Source organism: Dryobates pubescens, chromosome 8, assembly GCF_014839835.1.
Source record: "Dryobates pubescens isolate bDryPub1 chromosome 8, bDryPub1.pri, whole genome shotgun sequence".
Taxonomy (NCBI): domain Eukaryota; kingdom Metazoa; phylum Chordata; class Aves; order Piciformes; family Picidae; genus Dryobates; species Dryobates pubescens.
Window position 1 is genome coordinate 5525787 of NC_071619.1, and position 16622 is coordinate 5542408.

Sequence of the window (16622 nt, forward strand, 5' to 3'; positions counted from 1 at the left end):
CAGCAGCTCATCTCAAGAGTTCTTCACCAAGAGGACTATGATGTTTGTGTGGGTAGCTTTGTTTCCTTCACTTCAGGATCCACTTGGGTTCAGTTTTAATATACTTCTGAACCTGTTTTGCACCATTCTTCATTGTTCTGCAGCTCCACATCACATCAACATTTGCTTTGTATAGCACCTCTGAAGTGCTACTGTTTCTTTGTTATCCCTCAAACCAGTTCTGCCCAGCTCCAGGCCTGTGTTAACTGTGAGTCCTTTGCTCTGGGGTCACCAGTGCAAAGGCTATGCCCAATTTCTTTTTGTCCCACACCAGTATCCCTCTGATTTAATGCTCACAAGGTCCCTGGCATATTACCAGCCCCACACTTCTCTACACTGCATTATTTCATTAGGGTACACAGAGGCACCATTGCAGTGATAAGCAAAGAGTTTAGCCACATCCACCTGATCAGAAGAAAAATTGCTGTTACAGCTAAACTGAACTAAAAGCTGCAGGCAGGTCAATAGAAGTTCAAATGAAGTGTGGTGGGTTGAACTTACCCCCCCCCCAAAATAAAGATTGCCAGACTAGCTCAGTGGAAGCAAATGAAGCTATGTTTACAAGCACACTAAAGTCTAGAAATATGAAATGCAGTGAATCATAGAATCAACCAGGTTGGAAAAGACCTCAGAGATCATCAAGTCCCACCTGTTACCTAATACCTAACACTTCATGACAACTAAACCATGGCTCCAAGTGCCACATCCAGTCCTTTTTTGAACACCTCCAGGGATGGTGACTCCACCACCTCCCTGGGCAGCACATTCTTCACTCTGTGAAGAACTTTCTCCTCATCTCTAGCTTAAACTTCCCCTGGCGCAGCTTGAGACTCTGTCTTCTTGTTCTGGTGCTGCTTGCCTGGGAGAAGAGACCAATGAGAGTTTCACCTGGCTACAACCTCCCTTCAGGGAGTTGTAGACAGCAAGAAGGTCTCCCCTGAGCCTCCTCTTCTCCAGGCTAAGCAACCCCAGCTCCCTCAGCCTCTCCTCACAGGGCTGTGCTCCAGACCTGTCCCCAGCCTCATTGCCCTTCTCTAGACACGTTCAAGTGTCTCAGTGCCCTTCTTAAATTGAGGAGCACAGAACTGGACACAGTACTCAAGGTATGGCCTAACCAGTGCTGAGTACAGAATGACTTCTGTGCTCCTGCTGGCCACACTATTTCTGATGCAGGCCAGGTTGCCATTGGCCTTCTTGGGTCACCAAGTTTATAGTCTTGGCCACCTGGGCACACTGCTGGCTCATGTTCAGCCAGCTGTCAGCCACTACCCCCATGTCCCTTTCTGCCTGGCTGCTCCCACACCTTTGCTGATTTCCAAAATAAAATGATATATACAATGGTTTACAGGATAAGGACATACACCATCATCCCAGCCTATCCAGCTGAATGTATGCCCCCTTTCTACCCCAGAAATAAAACATTTTTCCATGTTGTAGCTTTCCCCTCTTAGGAAAAAAAAAAATCAGCCAGAATGCTCCTTGTCAGCCTCTCACTTGAGAGACATAAACTGGAGGGAATGGTTTTGAAGCTGTGGTACTGCCCCACCAGTTGAATGGATCACATTTAATCATACCCAGACATTCAGGGTTTTTTTCATTTTGCTGTTTGGTTGATATTTAGAAACAAAAAGGCAACTCCGTTTTAGAAACTGGGCAATTAGAATCATATTAGTAGGTCAAATTGACATTTGGAATCAATTATAAAAGGGGGGGGGAAGAAAGAAAAAGGTTGTGCTCACTCTTGATCTGATAAGGTCTGATAAATCTAGTTTCCATCTTGGACATATCAAAGTTTATTGTGATTTGTTGGTTTTATATTAAACTGACTCCTTATTTAATGATCCAAGCTGAGATCCTGGCTGCAGGGAAGCAGACATTTAATACATGTAGCATGAAACTGCTTGCAGAGTTTTGATGCATGCTTTATGCAGCATTATTACTCTTACTTTTCCTAAATTGCAGCAAAAAAAAAAAGTCAGGGAACAGCAGAATCTGAATCTGTAACTGTAAGGTCTTACTTACCAACCACAAATCTGCCTTCTGGCACAAGAGTTATCACTGGCTTTAAATCATAGAATCAGTAAGGCTGGAAAAGACCTCAAAGATCATCAAGTCCAACCTGTCACCCAAGACCTCATGACTAACTAAACCATGGCTCCATGTGCCACGTCCAATCCCCCCTTGAACACCTCCAGGGATGGTGACTCCACCACCTCCCCGGGCAGCACATTCCAATGGCCAACAAATGTGCAAGACCCTGAAAGTTTTTGTCTATGTAAGCAAGGCCAAGAGACTTGGGTGATTCAGTGTTGATCCAAAACTCTTCAGGCTTCAGTTCCTTTAGGAATTTGTGTTTAATTATTTGAACAAAGAAGTGCCATCAAAACAACTGAATTCTGAGCAATTTCACATATGAAATATATGAAGTATACATTTCATATACCCATATGATCAATGTCTATGAATATCTGAGGGGTGGCTGTCAAGTGGAGGGGGCCAAGCTCTTTTTGGTTGTACACAGGAGTAAGACAAAGAAGAATGGATACAAACTTGAACATAGAAGATTTCACCTCAACATGAGGAGAAACTTCTTTACAATGAGGGTGACAGAGCACTGGAGCAGGCTGCCCAGAGAGGTTGTGGAGTCTCCTCCTCTGGAGACTTTCAAAACCCACCTGGATGCATTCCTGTGCAGACTACCCTAAGTGATCCTGCTTTGGCAGGGGGTTGGACTTGACAATCTCCGGTGGTCCCTTCCAGCCTCTGATGTTCTATGATTCTATGGTTCTATGGTATAGGAAATAAGAATCTCGTCCTTGACTTCTTTGGTAATGCTCTAAAATGGCTCTGAGGTTTGCAAACTGCTGCAGTTCCCTTGGTCCATGCCATCAGTTGTCCCTGAGCAGACCCAAGGCCTCTGTCTCTGTGCTGAGCTGGTATGAAATAGGCTGTTGGCAAGATCAGAACTGCTGCCAAGCCACTGTTTGTGCAGACAGGTTCTTCAAATCAATAGAAGGTATCTCCTTAAATGTCTGTCTGTTAATTGTGACCGAGCTGTGTTTTCCTCAGCTATCACAGGAAACTCGTGAACACAGGTTTTTCTTTGATACTTTTCATTCCTGTTTCCCTTCTGAATAACTTAACAACATTATCAGAAATGCCAAAAAGAGTTTGCAAAGCAGGGAGTGAAGATTTTGCTCATTTCTGCTGACGGCAAACTTCCCAAGGATTTCAGTGTGCCGGGGTTTCCCTTCTTGATCCCCTCAGCCATGTTTGCTATGTAGATTGAATTCCTCTTGCAGATCCTGCAGCTGGATCTGGGTGGACAGGAGCAGCTCTGCCTTTGTCTGTATTGTCCTTAACACTCCCTGCCTGCTGAGCTGCACAAACTGCTGACTGCAGAATCCCCAAGGTGAAGGACAGGATGAAAAACATCTTCAGGGATTTGAAAAGGATGGAATTAACAAGGCAGGAGAACATGAGCCTCCGAAGGCATGACAAACAGTAAAAATTTCTTCCCTTTGCAGGAAGCTGAAGGGAAAATTGTCTGGAAATACAGACTGTATTGATGGACACTGCTAACAGTAAAACCAGGAGGCTCTGAAAACCTTAGGAAATAAAAATGCATGACCCAAATTAAGAAATACAAACTTGACAGGTGCTTCCTGTGGCTGCGGAGATGAGGGAAGTAGAAGTGGGTTTCTCAAGTAAAGGATAATGACAATTCAGAGCACAGGTAATTTGTTTCTTCCCTCCAAGGCAGCTCAGCGATGGTGGGGGGAGATCCTGGCCCCGCTAATCAAGCTGTACCACCCACAGCGTGTAATGGGTGCTGCTTCTGCAAAGAGGTTATAATGAAAGCCAGTTGCATTTGGGAAGGCTGAAAATTGCTTTGCTCAGATTGCAGCAACTTTGCCTCATTTACAGCAAATGCTCAAGTGGATCAGTCCAGCTCGTGGCTTCCTAGCAGAACAAATGTCTGTTATTCAGGAGCTGTTAATTAGCTGGGCGGCTGAGGATGTAAATGCATGTTTGCCTTGTCTCCTCACTGACACAGGCTGTGTTCCTCTTGGAACATTCAATGGTTTGTTCAGTCTGGTTTTAAAAACTATGAGGTCACAGGCTCCTTCCCGTTCTAGTCTAGCAGCACTCCTGGTCAGGAAGTTTTCATTGATGAATATTGGTTTTCCTCAACGACAGGATGTCATTCTTAATTGCATTCTGATAAATTAGGCTCTGCAATTCCTTCAGTCTTGGTTGCTTAAGGGTTTCAAATCTCTTTACTGGGAAGTAATGTTCCTCTAACCCCAGGCCATAATTTAACTCTGCTAAACTCAGTTACCTCTGTCACCCTCCTCCCTTGAATCAGTTTAGCATCTTCCTCTGTTTACTGCAGCACTTCCTGCAGTCTTTGTTAAAAGTGCCATTACCCAGCACAACAACTCCTCCAAAGTGGAAACAGGATACTAGACCTCAAAACACAGGGCTTGGCTCTGCTGTCCTCTGTACAAATTTGTAAAGCAAGTTTATACCTGCTGCCTAGAGCTACCTGTGGAGGATACCCTTCTCTTTTCAGCAGCTGCTCTTTCAGGGAACTGTTCACTTCAGAATATAAGGAGGTTCACCTATTCTGAAAATGAAGGTAATTGTAAGAATACTTTTCTTCATGCTGCTACAGCCTAGCACTGTAACCAGGTCCTTCCTTCCACCTGTTTCCATATTTTTCAGTGTGTAAAATGTTTTACCAGAGACAGGAGACACCATACAAACCTCCACTGAACCATGAAGCTGTAGAGCAGAGAGACAAAGCCAACAAAATGTATCCCATTTCTCCACCTCACCAGAGCCACAAGACACAGCCAAAATTGTCGGTTCTGCAGTGCTAACACGTTTTATGCCACCACCAGCAGTCATGGTAATAACCATCAGGGATTTAATGAAACAGAGATCAGAATGTATATATATATATGTATATGTGTATATGATCCTAGTGAGGGCAATTTAAATAGGCTGGTGAGAAACCTCATTCCCAGCTGCATCTTTTTATCCTGGCAGATCTGACTCCAAGGCACTCAGACCAAACTTGCAAAATTTAACTTCTCACACTTCCTTGTTCTTGGCATTTCCAAGTAGCTTATGACACCTGAAAACTTTCATCCACCATATGCTTCGCTTGATCCCTACATTGCTCCTCAGTTCTTTTTCTCACCCTTCAAAGGGAACTTTGGCTGATAAAAGGATGCACCAGTTACATACAGGTTTAGGCCAAAAGGGCTCATGTAAGTTGTGACAGATTCACTTCTCTGAGCATTAATCCACTTTAATCCACTTGGATCATATAGCAAACCAGCAAAATCCTTGAGGTTTTCCCAGCACCACTTTTGTTAACATTTAAAGGTTAACAAATTCAGTAGATCCTGCACTACTTCTTTCAACGCTGAGAGCTTTGAGAATCTGTAAAAGGAGTTAATGAATATGAAGTAGAGACCACACACTGAAAATACTGTGGTAGCTTTGGTTGGTTTTGGTTTTTTCCCCCAATAGGATGTAGTGCCCCAAAATCTCCCATCAGAATGCAAGTGTCATAAGATTATCATGCTTCAATAATCCAGCCATTTCCAGGATAGCAAAGTGAGATAAAAATACCAGATATAGAATGTGCAAATTTCCATGCGACTGCCTCACTGCTTGAAGAAGCAAAGCGTCCCTAAAGCTCTAAATGCCTCACGCAGGCACAGCAAATAGATGATCTGGGGTGAGAGATGACAATCTCTGAGACCCAAGAGGATGGGGGAAAGATGCTGAGAGCTGTAAAAAAAGCTGTCAAGTGTATCGTCTTGCCGTAGCGCTCCTCTTGTTAAAGATGCAAGAGCACTTGCAGCTGTTCAACTCTGAGAAGGAGAAGCAGCTTCACATCCAAGTGTTGCCCTCAGAGGGGATCTTACAGAGCAGTGAGAGTTTTAAAAAGCTGATGAAAGCTTGAAGGACAACAAAACTAGATGAGGTACTAAGCAAAAACACCCAACAAATGCAACTCTACAAGATATAAAAATGTATGTAAAGACCTATGTACAAAAGCCTCTCTCAAAGACCCTGAAGGAAGGAATTGTCCTTGCTCACGGTCGTGACCTTCGCACCCAATTCAATAAACTCATGTTTTGACTGACACACTGCACTCAGATGCAATAGAAACCCAAGGTCCTGTCCAGGTGCAGCTTTGGCTGATACTAGGGCTCACAGGAGGAGCAATGCTAATCTGTGTTCAGGATGACTCCATCCTGGCCGTTTCCCTTAGCTTCCAATTTTCATGAGCAAGAAGAGCATGCTGATTCACTCCCTGCCCTGCAGAGGAACTCTACAGGAAGCAGGCTTACCCCAGAAGATGCTGCAGAGACAGACTCAAAATATGTGGAAGGACTTTGGGATTGACTAAAAATCAATGAAAGGACTTCAGGATGAGAGGCATGATGGAAAAACGTTAAAACACTTTCTGTCTCGAGGTCATCCACACAAAACCCATCAGCGATTCTGTAAGAACGGAAGCAGTCGCCTCGAGGAAATTAATTTATTTGAGAATATCCCTTTTTAATCCTCCATGCACCTTTTTAGCACAAAAGAAAAAAGCTGGAATTTATCACAACCTCCTTCATAAAACTCACTATTGTATGTCTGGTAACGTGGCTGTTGAGCAATTCCTCATTAGAAAGCCCACACTTGTGAAACCTTGGCAACACCGTCAGTAAGTGACCTACACAAAGGTTTAATAGAAAAATTTTACTGAATATCCTCTGTTTAATGTAAACAAGGCAGGAGGCAAAACAAGGAGTATATATATAGATTATTTTTTTTTAATATAGTTACACTATTTTACAGGGCACAGAAAGCATTAAGGATCATGGTTTGAAACCCCTGTATGACATGCAGTGTCAGGTATGGATTTTCCACGTCGCCCCCAAGTCTACCGCATCATCCCAGCACTTTGGTTTAGTACCTCTTTGAGCAAGACAAACAGCACTAATAAAATGGCACCTGTGCAATTTCACAGCAGGCTATGGCAGAAATTACCATGCACTTTACAAAGCCATTCCATCATTACCTGTGCCCTGTAAAATTGAGTGTGAAAATCTTTACACTAATCGTAGTGTAAGCAAGCTTGGGATTCTGGTCCTTTTATATATACATATATATATGTATATATATACAAAGGTGTTGTCCAACCAGACTCGAGCTGTGTATCAAGCCACAGCTTTTATATTGCACAAACAAATACATAAGAACATTACACAGACAGGATCTGAATACCAAGAATATGACAGTCATATGAGAAACTAAGGACAAACTTCTTCTACCAGAGCTAACACATGGCTTATTACAAAATTTGCTATATCAGATTCTAAATCAAATACATACTGGAAATGGGGGGGGGGAAGAGAAAAAAATAGAGTAAAAAATGTGTCTATTTACAAACATGTGCATCAGGATTAAAGTGTGGTTTGGATCTGCTTTCTGAAATAAAAAATTACTCTAGTATTACCTCTCAAGTATTTCAATCTAATCCTAGTGGGTGTACTTTCTAAGGTGATAAGCACTTGCATTTCCCACTGACACCTGGAGGATCTGCATATGCTGGGAACTTCAGGCCACATATTCTCTCAGGTGTCCATCTCTGGGTAATAAATAACCACGTACAAACACACGCACACAGAAACACAACGGGCACCTCAATGACATGCATAGATCAGAAAGGTGAAAACAAGGACCTGAACTAACTCCTAACCCCCTTATTTATTTTTTTTTAAAGAAAAGAAAAAAAGTGCATGAAAAAATATCACCAAAAAATAATTAAATGAGTTCCATCTCTCATGGAAGATTAAATCGCTATTACAAAAATAGAAGTCATTGCCAGCATGTACTAAAGCAGTTTAGGATAAAGCAACTTTAAGAACTGCTTCAGTTCTATCAGGATGGATCCATGCCTTGTAAATTTATCAGCTAAATGCAAGATGTTTGCAAGAATGGTGCTTGCAAGAACATCACCAATGTTGCTGCAGAGCAAACAATTTCATCCTGCAGTTAAGAGTTCTTCTAGTTAATAGCTATTTATTTTTCTCATGGAGGAGCTGGAAGGGACTGTTTGCCACTCAGGAGACTTTTGCATTAAAATGCCACAGAGACTGCAGCAGTCCTTCCAGAAGCTGGCTGATAAAATTCCTTACAGGGTAATGAGCTCAGGCATCAGTGAAAACAACAACAAAAGAGGTGAAGTTAATGCTTCCATTTGAGATCAGGCATCTCTTGAATGGCTTTATAAATTGTGATGCTGCTTGGAATGCTCTTGCAAATTTTGTTTAACATTTCTCTCATTTTCATTTCTAGTAGCATTTTCACTTCCAGTTCCCACTGGAATTGGGACATTAGAAGAATTCTGGAACATATGCTTTAAAAAGGAAAAAAAAACAAGAAAGAAGCCAGAAAATCTGAAGAAGTAATTAAGCTCGAGCATAACCAACAAAGACCCAAATGAGTAAAGCATCAGCATTTGTGCTCAACAGCTTAACTCCATTCAGGTAAAGGACTGTGAGTTAGGGGTTCTTGAAATGAAGCTTATGTTTAACTTTGCTGAGCTGAGACTTGATTTATAACAAGTTTATTTATTAAACATCACTCTGCACAGAGGCTTCCTGAACTAAGGTCAGGTGTGTTACATTAACAAAGCTTCTAACCTGGACTGACTGCAGGACTTCTGTTACTTTCAAGGTAGGCTTCCAAAGAACAAAAACAAAAGGGGAAAAAAAAGAATGTTATTTTCTTTTAAAATGTTACCCTACCATGCTACTTTGACCTGACAACACATTGGGGCTAAATTGAGAAGAAAAAAAGTGAAGAAGTAAAACATGCTTTTGTTTGCCACAATGCAACGGTTTGGACAAAAGCCTCCCAATAAAGGAAGTGACTGAATAAAGGTTCTACCTGCCAAAACGTTTCCTCAGTTGCAGAGATGCTCTCTTCAACTGAAACTATATTGGAAGCTCTTACAGCAGGACCCTCTTCAATGTTGTGACAAGAATAAATTTAGCCCATTAACTGTGACACTGTTCTAATTAACCTGCTAACTCAAAAGGCTTCTCAACATCCAGACTCCATAAATATTAAAAAACAAGACCTCAAAGGCATGGATTCAGAGCAGAATCTGATTCTAGGTACAGTCATGTACATCCAGAAAAATTCTAATGACTAAGTAAATTAGCCTGTATTTGCATATGAGCAATCACATCTGAAATGGGCATTAGCTGTGCAAATAGGACAGAAAGAAAGACAAATAAAGAAATGAAATGTAAACACAAGGAGCTAAACTACCTTGCCTGCTTATGTGGGGAAAGGGGTGCCACACACTTGTGTGAAAAGCAGGACAGGTCCCTCCTTCGAGTCACTCAGTGTGACCTGAAGGCCACCTGGACCTGACAGCGAGCGTGCAGCAGAGAGCAGCAAGACCTGTTTGAAGTGCTGGCTGCCGTCATGCTGGAGAAGCAGAATCAAAGCCTTCTGAAGTACAAACGGCCCTCTGCTTGCAGTGCAAATGCCTGCCCTGGCTGATAGTATTCCTACTGAATAGGGTTCACTGAGAGACACTTCTGCATCCCAGCACTACCAAAAGCAGGTGCAAATTTTGGTCCTGTATGTGGTAATCAATGCTGTACCCGAATCAGTCAGTCTTTCACTGGGCACTGCTGCAATGGTCAGACAAGCAACAAAAAACCTTTCTAAAACTGACAGAACCTTTAGGCTGCTAACTTTCAAGGCACAACAGATTCTTAAACCAATTCAGGGTAAATAGCAATTGAAAAGAAATCAAAAATACTGTTTCAGCAACAGCTACTAATGACCTGTAATTAACTTCCCTGTAAAGGTGTCACGAGTCAAGCAACTAGGGCTCAGGAGCCAAAACTTAAAGCAAATCTAGTTACACAGGTGACCTGACAAGCAGTCACTTGGAATGACAGACACAAACATGCTAGAAACATGTACATCTCAGATATATTTGTTGTGGATGTGATGCCAAATCAGGATTAATTCCATTAGTATTGATTTTATACTGATGTATCTCCTAGAGTAATCAGCTGGGGAATCAAGCTCAGAGCTAAGATTCACCAAAACAAAAATGATCCCATCCTATATGGATTGCTGAATTATTTTGAACCTCTTCTTTTTTTCTCCACCCCACCCCCAAATAATATACACTGCAATTTCAGTTGCAATTTCCTTTCATATATCCAACTGAAAAGAAAAAGAATTAAGACATAAAAATGTTACAAAATGAATTTTGCTTCCTTAAAGTAACGTGGTCACAAAAAAGCGAACTGGTGCGTGTGAGCCTCAGAACATACAGAAGCCCCAACTCTCTACACAGTGTCATTATACAACAGAATAACCAAGCTCTGATGTCTGTGGTTCCTCATGCAGCTTCTGCACCTCTTCTCACAGTGGCTAGAAATGCTGTCATATTCTAGGTCCATCTGAATCCCCTTTCTCATGCAGTGTCAACATCTGGTGCAAGTAACTTGTCTTCCAGTTCTGCCAGATGTCAGCTGACTCTGCCAGGAGGCACCACCTCTTCTGATCTGGCTGCTGTCAATAGTCTTTTTGACTGAAACGAGCTAGGTGGCTGTACAACCTGGCTGCTCATCAAGGCTGCTTATGGTGTAGATGAGGCATGATACTTCACAAATGCAATTGCTGCCAGCTCCTTGCAGAATTCTTCCAGCACAATCACGCCCTCTAGTAACGTCATGTGGTCAATGCTAAGGAGTAAGAAAGAACAGCAGAGAATGAGGACTGGCACACGACACCCCCCCCAACCAAACAACCAGGGGTCTTAAAGAATATGCGATGCATTTACTCACATGGGGCCTTCTGGCTCCAAGCCCAGCAGGCGCTTTCTGACCAGCAGAAGTTTGGGAGTGAAATCTGGGATGCGCTGAATTCTAACCATGAGGTCCCCAACGACCTGTAAAGCACAATGCCACCAGCACACAAAAATTAACCCCTCTGCAGAGTGCTCAGCAGCAAACTTAAATGACAGCTTTCAGCGCCCAGGATGCAGATCCACTTCACCATCCTCACAGGCTCATAAAACAACATGCAGAGGGTCTGCTCTGCCACAAAAAAAAGGGTAAGTGGGAACAGAAAGTAAAGAGACACAAAAGGACAGCAACTCTTGAGCCTCAAAAAACAACATGCAGAGGGTCTGCTCTGCCACAAAAAAAGGGTGAGTGGGAAGAGAAGGTAGACAGGAAAGGACAGCAACTCTTGGGCCTCACTTGCTGTTACCACAATTTGCATTATGCATTTTAATTATGTCAAGGATTAATTTGTCTTAGTAAAGGTTGTCTCAGGTAACTGACCAGTAAATTCCTGCGTTAAGGGAAAGCATAAGGGGACAGAGTGAAAATTCTCTTTTGACATGGGGAGGGCTGCTAGGAAAAAGGGAGCTAAGCCCTCTGTTAGTACTGGGCAAGAATCATTAATAGGCTCCTGACCAGCTTAGTAACAGCTGGTGCGTGGGGTAGGCAAGGGATCTCTGACTGAGAAGTCTGCAGCTTGACAGGCACCCAGCCAGCACTGCTAGGGTGCAGGTCTGGCAGGAGGAGATGGAATCAGAAAGCAACAGGAAGGAGAATTCGATAAATCCAGGACTTCATTGTCAAGAACAGCCTTCATCAGAAAAAAATCTCACCCAGGTGCACACCTGTGCCTGGTCTGTTCTTACAGCACTACCTAATGTTGCTTGCAAGTGACAACAATGTGACCTAGTCCAGGTTAAAGCACCATCAGTGCCAGAGGGGATATTTTGCATCCACACAATGAAACCAAGCAAGCAAACAGTTCTGAAGACAGGAGGGCAGAGAAAGAAATTTTACAACGTTTTTGGTAGAAAATCCAAACTCTTGATTCAAATGAAGAGGCCAAGCACCTGCTTTCAGCCAGAAGCCATTCGTCAACTTGAACTACCCAGCAATATTACCACTAACAACGAAGTTGCTAAATATATCACTGCTCTACAGCCATACGTAAATATTGTGTCTTTACTCACCCTGACAATGACAGAGAAGAGAGACCTGCAGCCAGAAGCTAGGTTTACATAAGGATCCAAAAGGTATTCATGTATGTGAGGATGAGGAAATAAGGAGAGCTTGGACAATACTGACGTGACTTGCAAATTTACATCATAGGGCTGCAAAAAATAGATAAAATACAAGTACAGTGCTCAGTTATTTTTATGCTGGGTTCTTTCCACCCATCCAGTGTTTCTTTAACTACTACCTTATGTACACAGTTATGGATAAATAAAGATAAAGAGTTAAGCCCAAAGACTGTTGCTTTCCACAACAGGAGTGATGCAAATGTAAGTCGGGTATTACATATCATTATCTATGTAACTGCCACCACCTCCTGAAGTTTTGGCACACTTATTTATTGTAAGCTACATCCTCTTCCTGCAAATTATCTCTTCAGCTCAGCAGCTAAACAAATAGCATCAAAACAGCCTCAGTTAAACATCTGCTTGCTTCTCCTGGGTAACTGTGAGGCGTATGAGCTGAAGAAACTGAGAGAGACAGATGCATGTTTACAGCTAATATGGCATTTCTCATCTGCTTGCTTTTTTCTTGGAAAGAACCACTGCAGAAGGCCTGCTCACCTTGTGGCAGCATGCTATGAGAGAAGAGATAGCCCTAGGCTGGGAAAGCAGCATGACACCCTGAGATTCCTCTTGGCCTCCTTTCCCCATATCAACCAAAATGGGAGAGGCAAGGCTGTCAGATGCTTGAAGACATTCATCAGTCCCAAGGGCAAAAACAACACCTAACTTTCTAGGAAAAAAAGAGCGCCTAGCTTAAAGGATTTTACTGTTGCAGTGAGATACTGGTTTCCATAAAAGCAAGCATGTTCACCATATCTTATTTATGTTCCAAGTACTTTGTTCTCCATCTTCGGTTTCCTCATCACAGGGAAAACAAGCTGACATTTTAATTCAGCCCCAAATTTGCAAACTAGTGGAATTTCCTTCCACCTACTCTCTGGTGGAACAGACTACATTGGCAAGAGATGGACAGACATTCCCTTGGTACACCCCTATGCCAGTCTGAAGATGTTACCAACACCCAGATGATTTAACTCACCTTGTTCTGGGTTACAGGATCCTCATTCAGTCTCTCTGACTGCCTATTGGCAGTAGCATCCTCGGTAGTATAAGCACATTGAGAAGAGGATGATTTCATAGCCTCATTTTTCTCCCAGTCAGTGTCAGTTATTTCTGTACTTGATATTCTAGCAATAGATTAATCCCAATCTTCTATCAAATAAAGATTTCAGACCCTGGACTGGAGATGCTATAGGTAAAAGAGATCACTGCAATTCAAGTTCTTGTGGGAAAATTACTCTGCAGGGAGACACAAATTCCTTCCATAAATCTATTCTACTGTCTATCCAGGCTGAATTGTAGGAGAAGGTCTTTAGAGTTGTCTGAGTCAGTCAATTCTCTAGGAAGCTTTGAAGCCATGAGTATCTGTTGCTCACAAGAAAGGAAAGAAATAAAGTAGTAACACGTGCTGTGTTGTTCAGACAGATTGTTGTTGTGATTCGAACTAATTGAGAGCATTAAGGAAAGCTGCTTCCTCACACAGGGCTTTTATTTCCATCCATATGTCAGCAGACTCAGTAAGACAGCCTTAGAGCAGATACCATCCCAGAAAATGTCTCTCTAACTAAAAAGGCTAAACCCAGAAAGTTCAGGAAATTCTTACAAAGTTCTTAGGAAAATTTGTTCAGCTCTATAGAAATGTAAAATATTGATAGGAAGAAGGAGGTACTGTTTGCCAGATGGATTTGAACACCTTGAAACAAGTTACTTCACTTGTGTGCCTCAGCTATCTCCTGTCAGAAACCAGTTTAACAATACCTGTCACCTCTGTGAAGTATCCTGAGTTCTCCTGATAAAATCACAAGAACTAAAGGTACAACTATACCTATAGCACTGTGACAAAGACTGAACACAATCTGCAGGTAGCACTGTGTCTTCACTAAAGGTTTTTCAACACTTTTTCACTTTGTCTGGACATCAGCATCCATTATGTCAAATCTGCCACTGGCAGGACCCAAGCAGTGGTTTGGTCTTTTTCTGTGCAGTTTCTGTGTTTCGCTGTGAATGACCTCTAGGAATTTTAGGACAGGGTTTTGCTACCATATAATAAGAATTTACCCTTTTTGTCTGGTTCAGAAATTAATTCTTCTAGAGTCAAGAACCATTTTTGGGACCTTGCATGACTGGAACATGTCCGGAGAAGAGCCACGGGGATGATCAGAGGGCTGGAGCTCCTCTCCTATGAGGACAGGCTAAGAGTTGGGACTGTTCAGTCCAGAGAAGAGAAGGCTCCCAGGAGACCTTACTGTGGCCATCCAGTATCTTAAGAGGGCCTACAGAAAAGCTGGTGAGGGACTTTTGAGGGTGTCAGGTAGTGATAGGACTAGGGGGAATGGATGCAAGCTAGAGAAGGGGAGATTTAGATTAGATGTTAGGAGGAAGTTCTTCCCCATGAAGGTGGTGAGACACTGCAACAGGCTGCCTGGGGAGATATATCACAGTAATATCACAGTATCAGTATCACAGTATCACTAAGGTTGGAAGAGACTTCGAGGATCATCGAGATGGTGGAAGTCTCATCCCTGGGAAGTTTTTAAGGTGAGGTTGGATGTGGCTTTGGGCAGTCTGATCTAGTGGAAAGTGTCCCTGCCCATGGCAGGGGGTTGGAACTAGATGATCCTTGGAGTCTCTTCCAACCCTGACAGCTCTGTGATTCTGTGACTAACCCAAACGTGTGTCATGCTGCCAGGCAGCACATCCAAATGGACACTCTGCTTTGTGCAGCTGTGCATACCTGACACCCAGGTGTTTCTTTTTGTAATTTATGTGTCATTGCTCAGACAACATTTTCATATGCATAAGGCTTGTTTGTCCTAAGAGCTGATGATGTCTGGTGTTCTTCATCACTTTAATCTATAACCATTTCAGTTAGTGAAGCATGCAGAACATGTTTACTGGAAGCAAAGCTCTGAGAATACACAATATAGCAATGGAAATACTTGGCTTTCTTTCCCAACTTCTGAATTATACAAGTTAGTGCTCTCAAACATCCTTCTCTGAAGGCTCACAGAGCTGACCTAGAGGCTACTACTGACTTCCTGGCATGGTTCCTATGCATTTGTATGTTCAAACAGCTCTTGTCCTCCTTACGACCAGGAAATGTGGCACTGCCACAGCTAATTGTTTATTTTGTAGACAGCTCCCCATGCAAAACAAAAGAATCGTACAAACTTCTGAAGTTGATAATACTGCATCTGTAGCAACTTCAGGTGATGTCACAGAGAGGGTAATCTAGACTTTCAGGGCTCATTTTCAGTGGCAAGAAAAGTTATCTTGATCTAAAGCAGCAACACTGACTTGGCTAACTTAAGTCCAGAGTTTGAAGAAGGCAAACAAATAGCAAGTTTTCACACAGAGCAATCTCCTTTTCACCTCCCTGAGCCTTCACTTCACCTCTCCCCACACAGCCCAGGTCATGCAGGCTGGCTAAATACAGAAACAGACATCAGGGAAATTCACTTCCTTTAAACTCCTTTGTACTAATCTGGGTCTGTCACATGCCTCATTTTCTCAGCAAGGAGACAATCAGATCCTCTCTCATTTGTGTGCCCTTGGCAGCTATACTTTTATTATTTGAAGATAATCAAACAGGGGAAAAAATACTTTACACTGCAGGTTGAAAAGGATACTTTCTAGAAACTTCACACACAGTAAAACCAGTGCATCCCAACAATGAAAAAATAGGGGAAATGTTAGCAGTGTTGTGTTTTCATCTCACACAATGATGTAAACTGCTTCCAGAATATGACTTCAGATTGAAGTTCACTGAAATGTGGCAGAAAGGAAGGGCACAGTATTTTATTTACTGAAAAATGCACATGTTTTCTAAGTGCAAATTCCAGAAAATGAAAACAGAATCAGTGATGCTAGTACTGAAGGATTACTGAAGGAGGTGGTGGAGTCACCATCCCTGGAGGTGTTCAAGTGGGGATTGGACGTGGCACTTGGTGCCATGGTTTAGTCATGAGGTCTGTGGTGACAGGTTGGACTTGATGATCTTTGAGGTCTCTTCCAACCTTGGCGATTCTGGGATTATAACACCCTGCAATCTACAGAGACCCCACCCTGAACATGGCACATCACACAATGACCTGATGCCATAATAGACATGTGAGGGATGGGAAACCATGGAACCTTGGAGATCAGCCCTTGAGTCGCAATGGAAGTGTCAGAAATGGAATTCCATAACCCGTTCTTCCTTACCTGATCAAGAATTCTGCCCATTCTTTCAAATAGGACTTTCAAGAAGTGTCCTTCAAAAAATGATGCTTCTAAATTGCACTTTTCTAAGGATCTGGGAGACCCAGGCCACTCCCACCGTAAGCAGATGACACAATAATCCCGGAACTAGAAAAAAAAGTAGTGAGGAAAACAAACTCAAACC

At 42.6% G+C, this 16622-nt stretch overlaps 1 protein-coding gene across 2 annotated transcripts in view; it reads right to left on the reverse strand.

Moving 5' to 3' along the window:
* Positions 1-10258: 10258 nt before the first annotated feature.
* The window catches only part of FHIP2A (FHF complex subunit HOOK interacting protein 2A), a 33770-nt gene continuing 27406 nt past the window's right edge, over positions 10259-16622 (reverse strand). Inside the window, exons 14-17 of one of the 2 annotated variants that reach the window (XM_054163233.1) lie at positions 16442-16585; positions 12131-12271; positions 10941-11044; positions 10259-10838 (exon numbers count right to left, since the gene is read on the reverse strand). In XM_054163233.1, coding sequence (XP_054019208.1) covers positions 10733-10838; positions 10941-11044; positions 12131-12271; positions 16442-16585 — 495 coding nt within the window. In that variant the 3' untranslated portion in view covers positions 10259-10732. The remainder of the gene's footprint in view (positions 10839-10940; positions 11045-12130; positions 12272-16441; positions 16586-16622) is intronic. The other variant, XM_054163232.1, reaches the window with a different exon arrangement.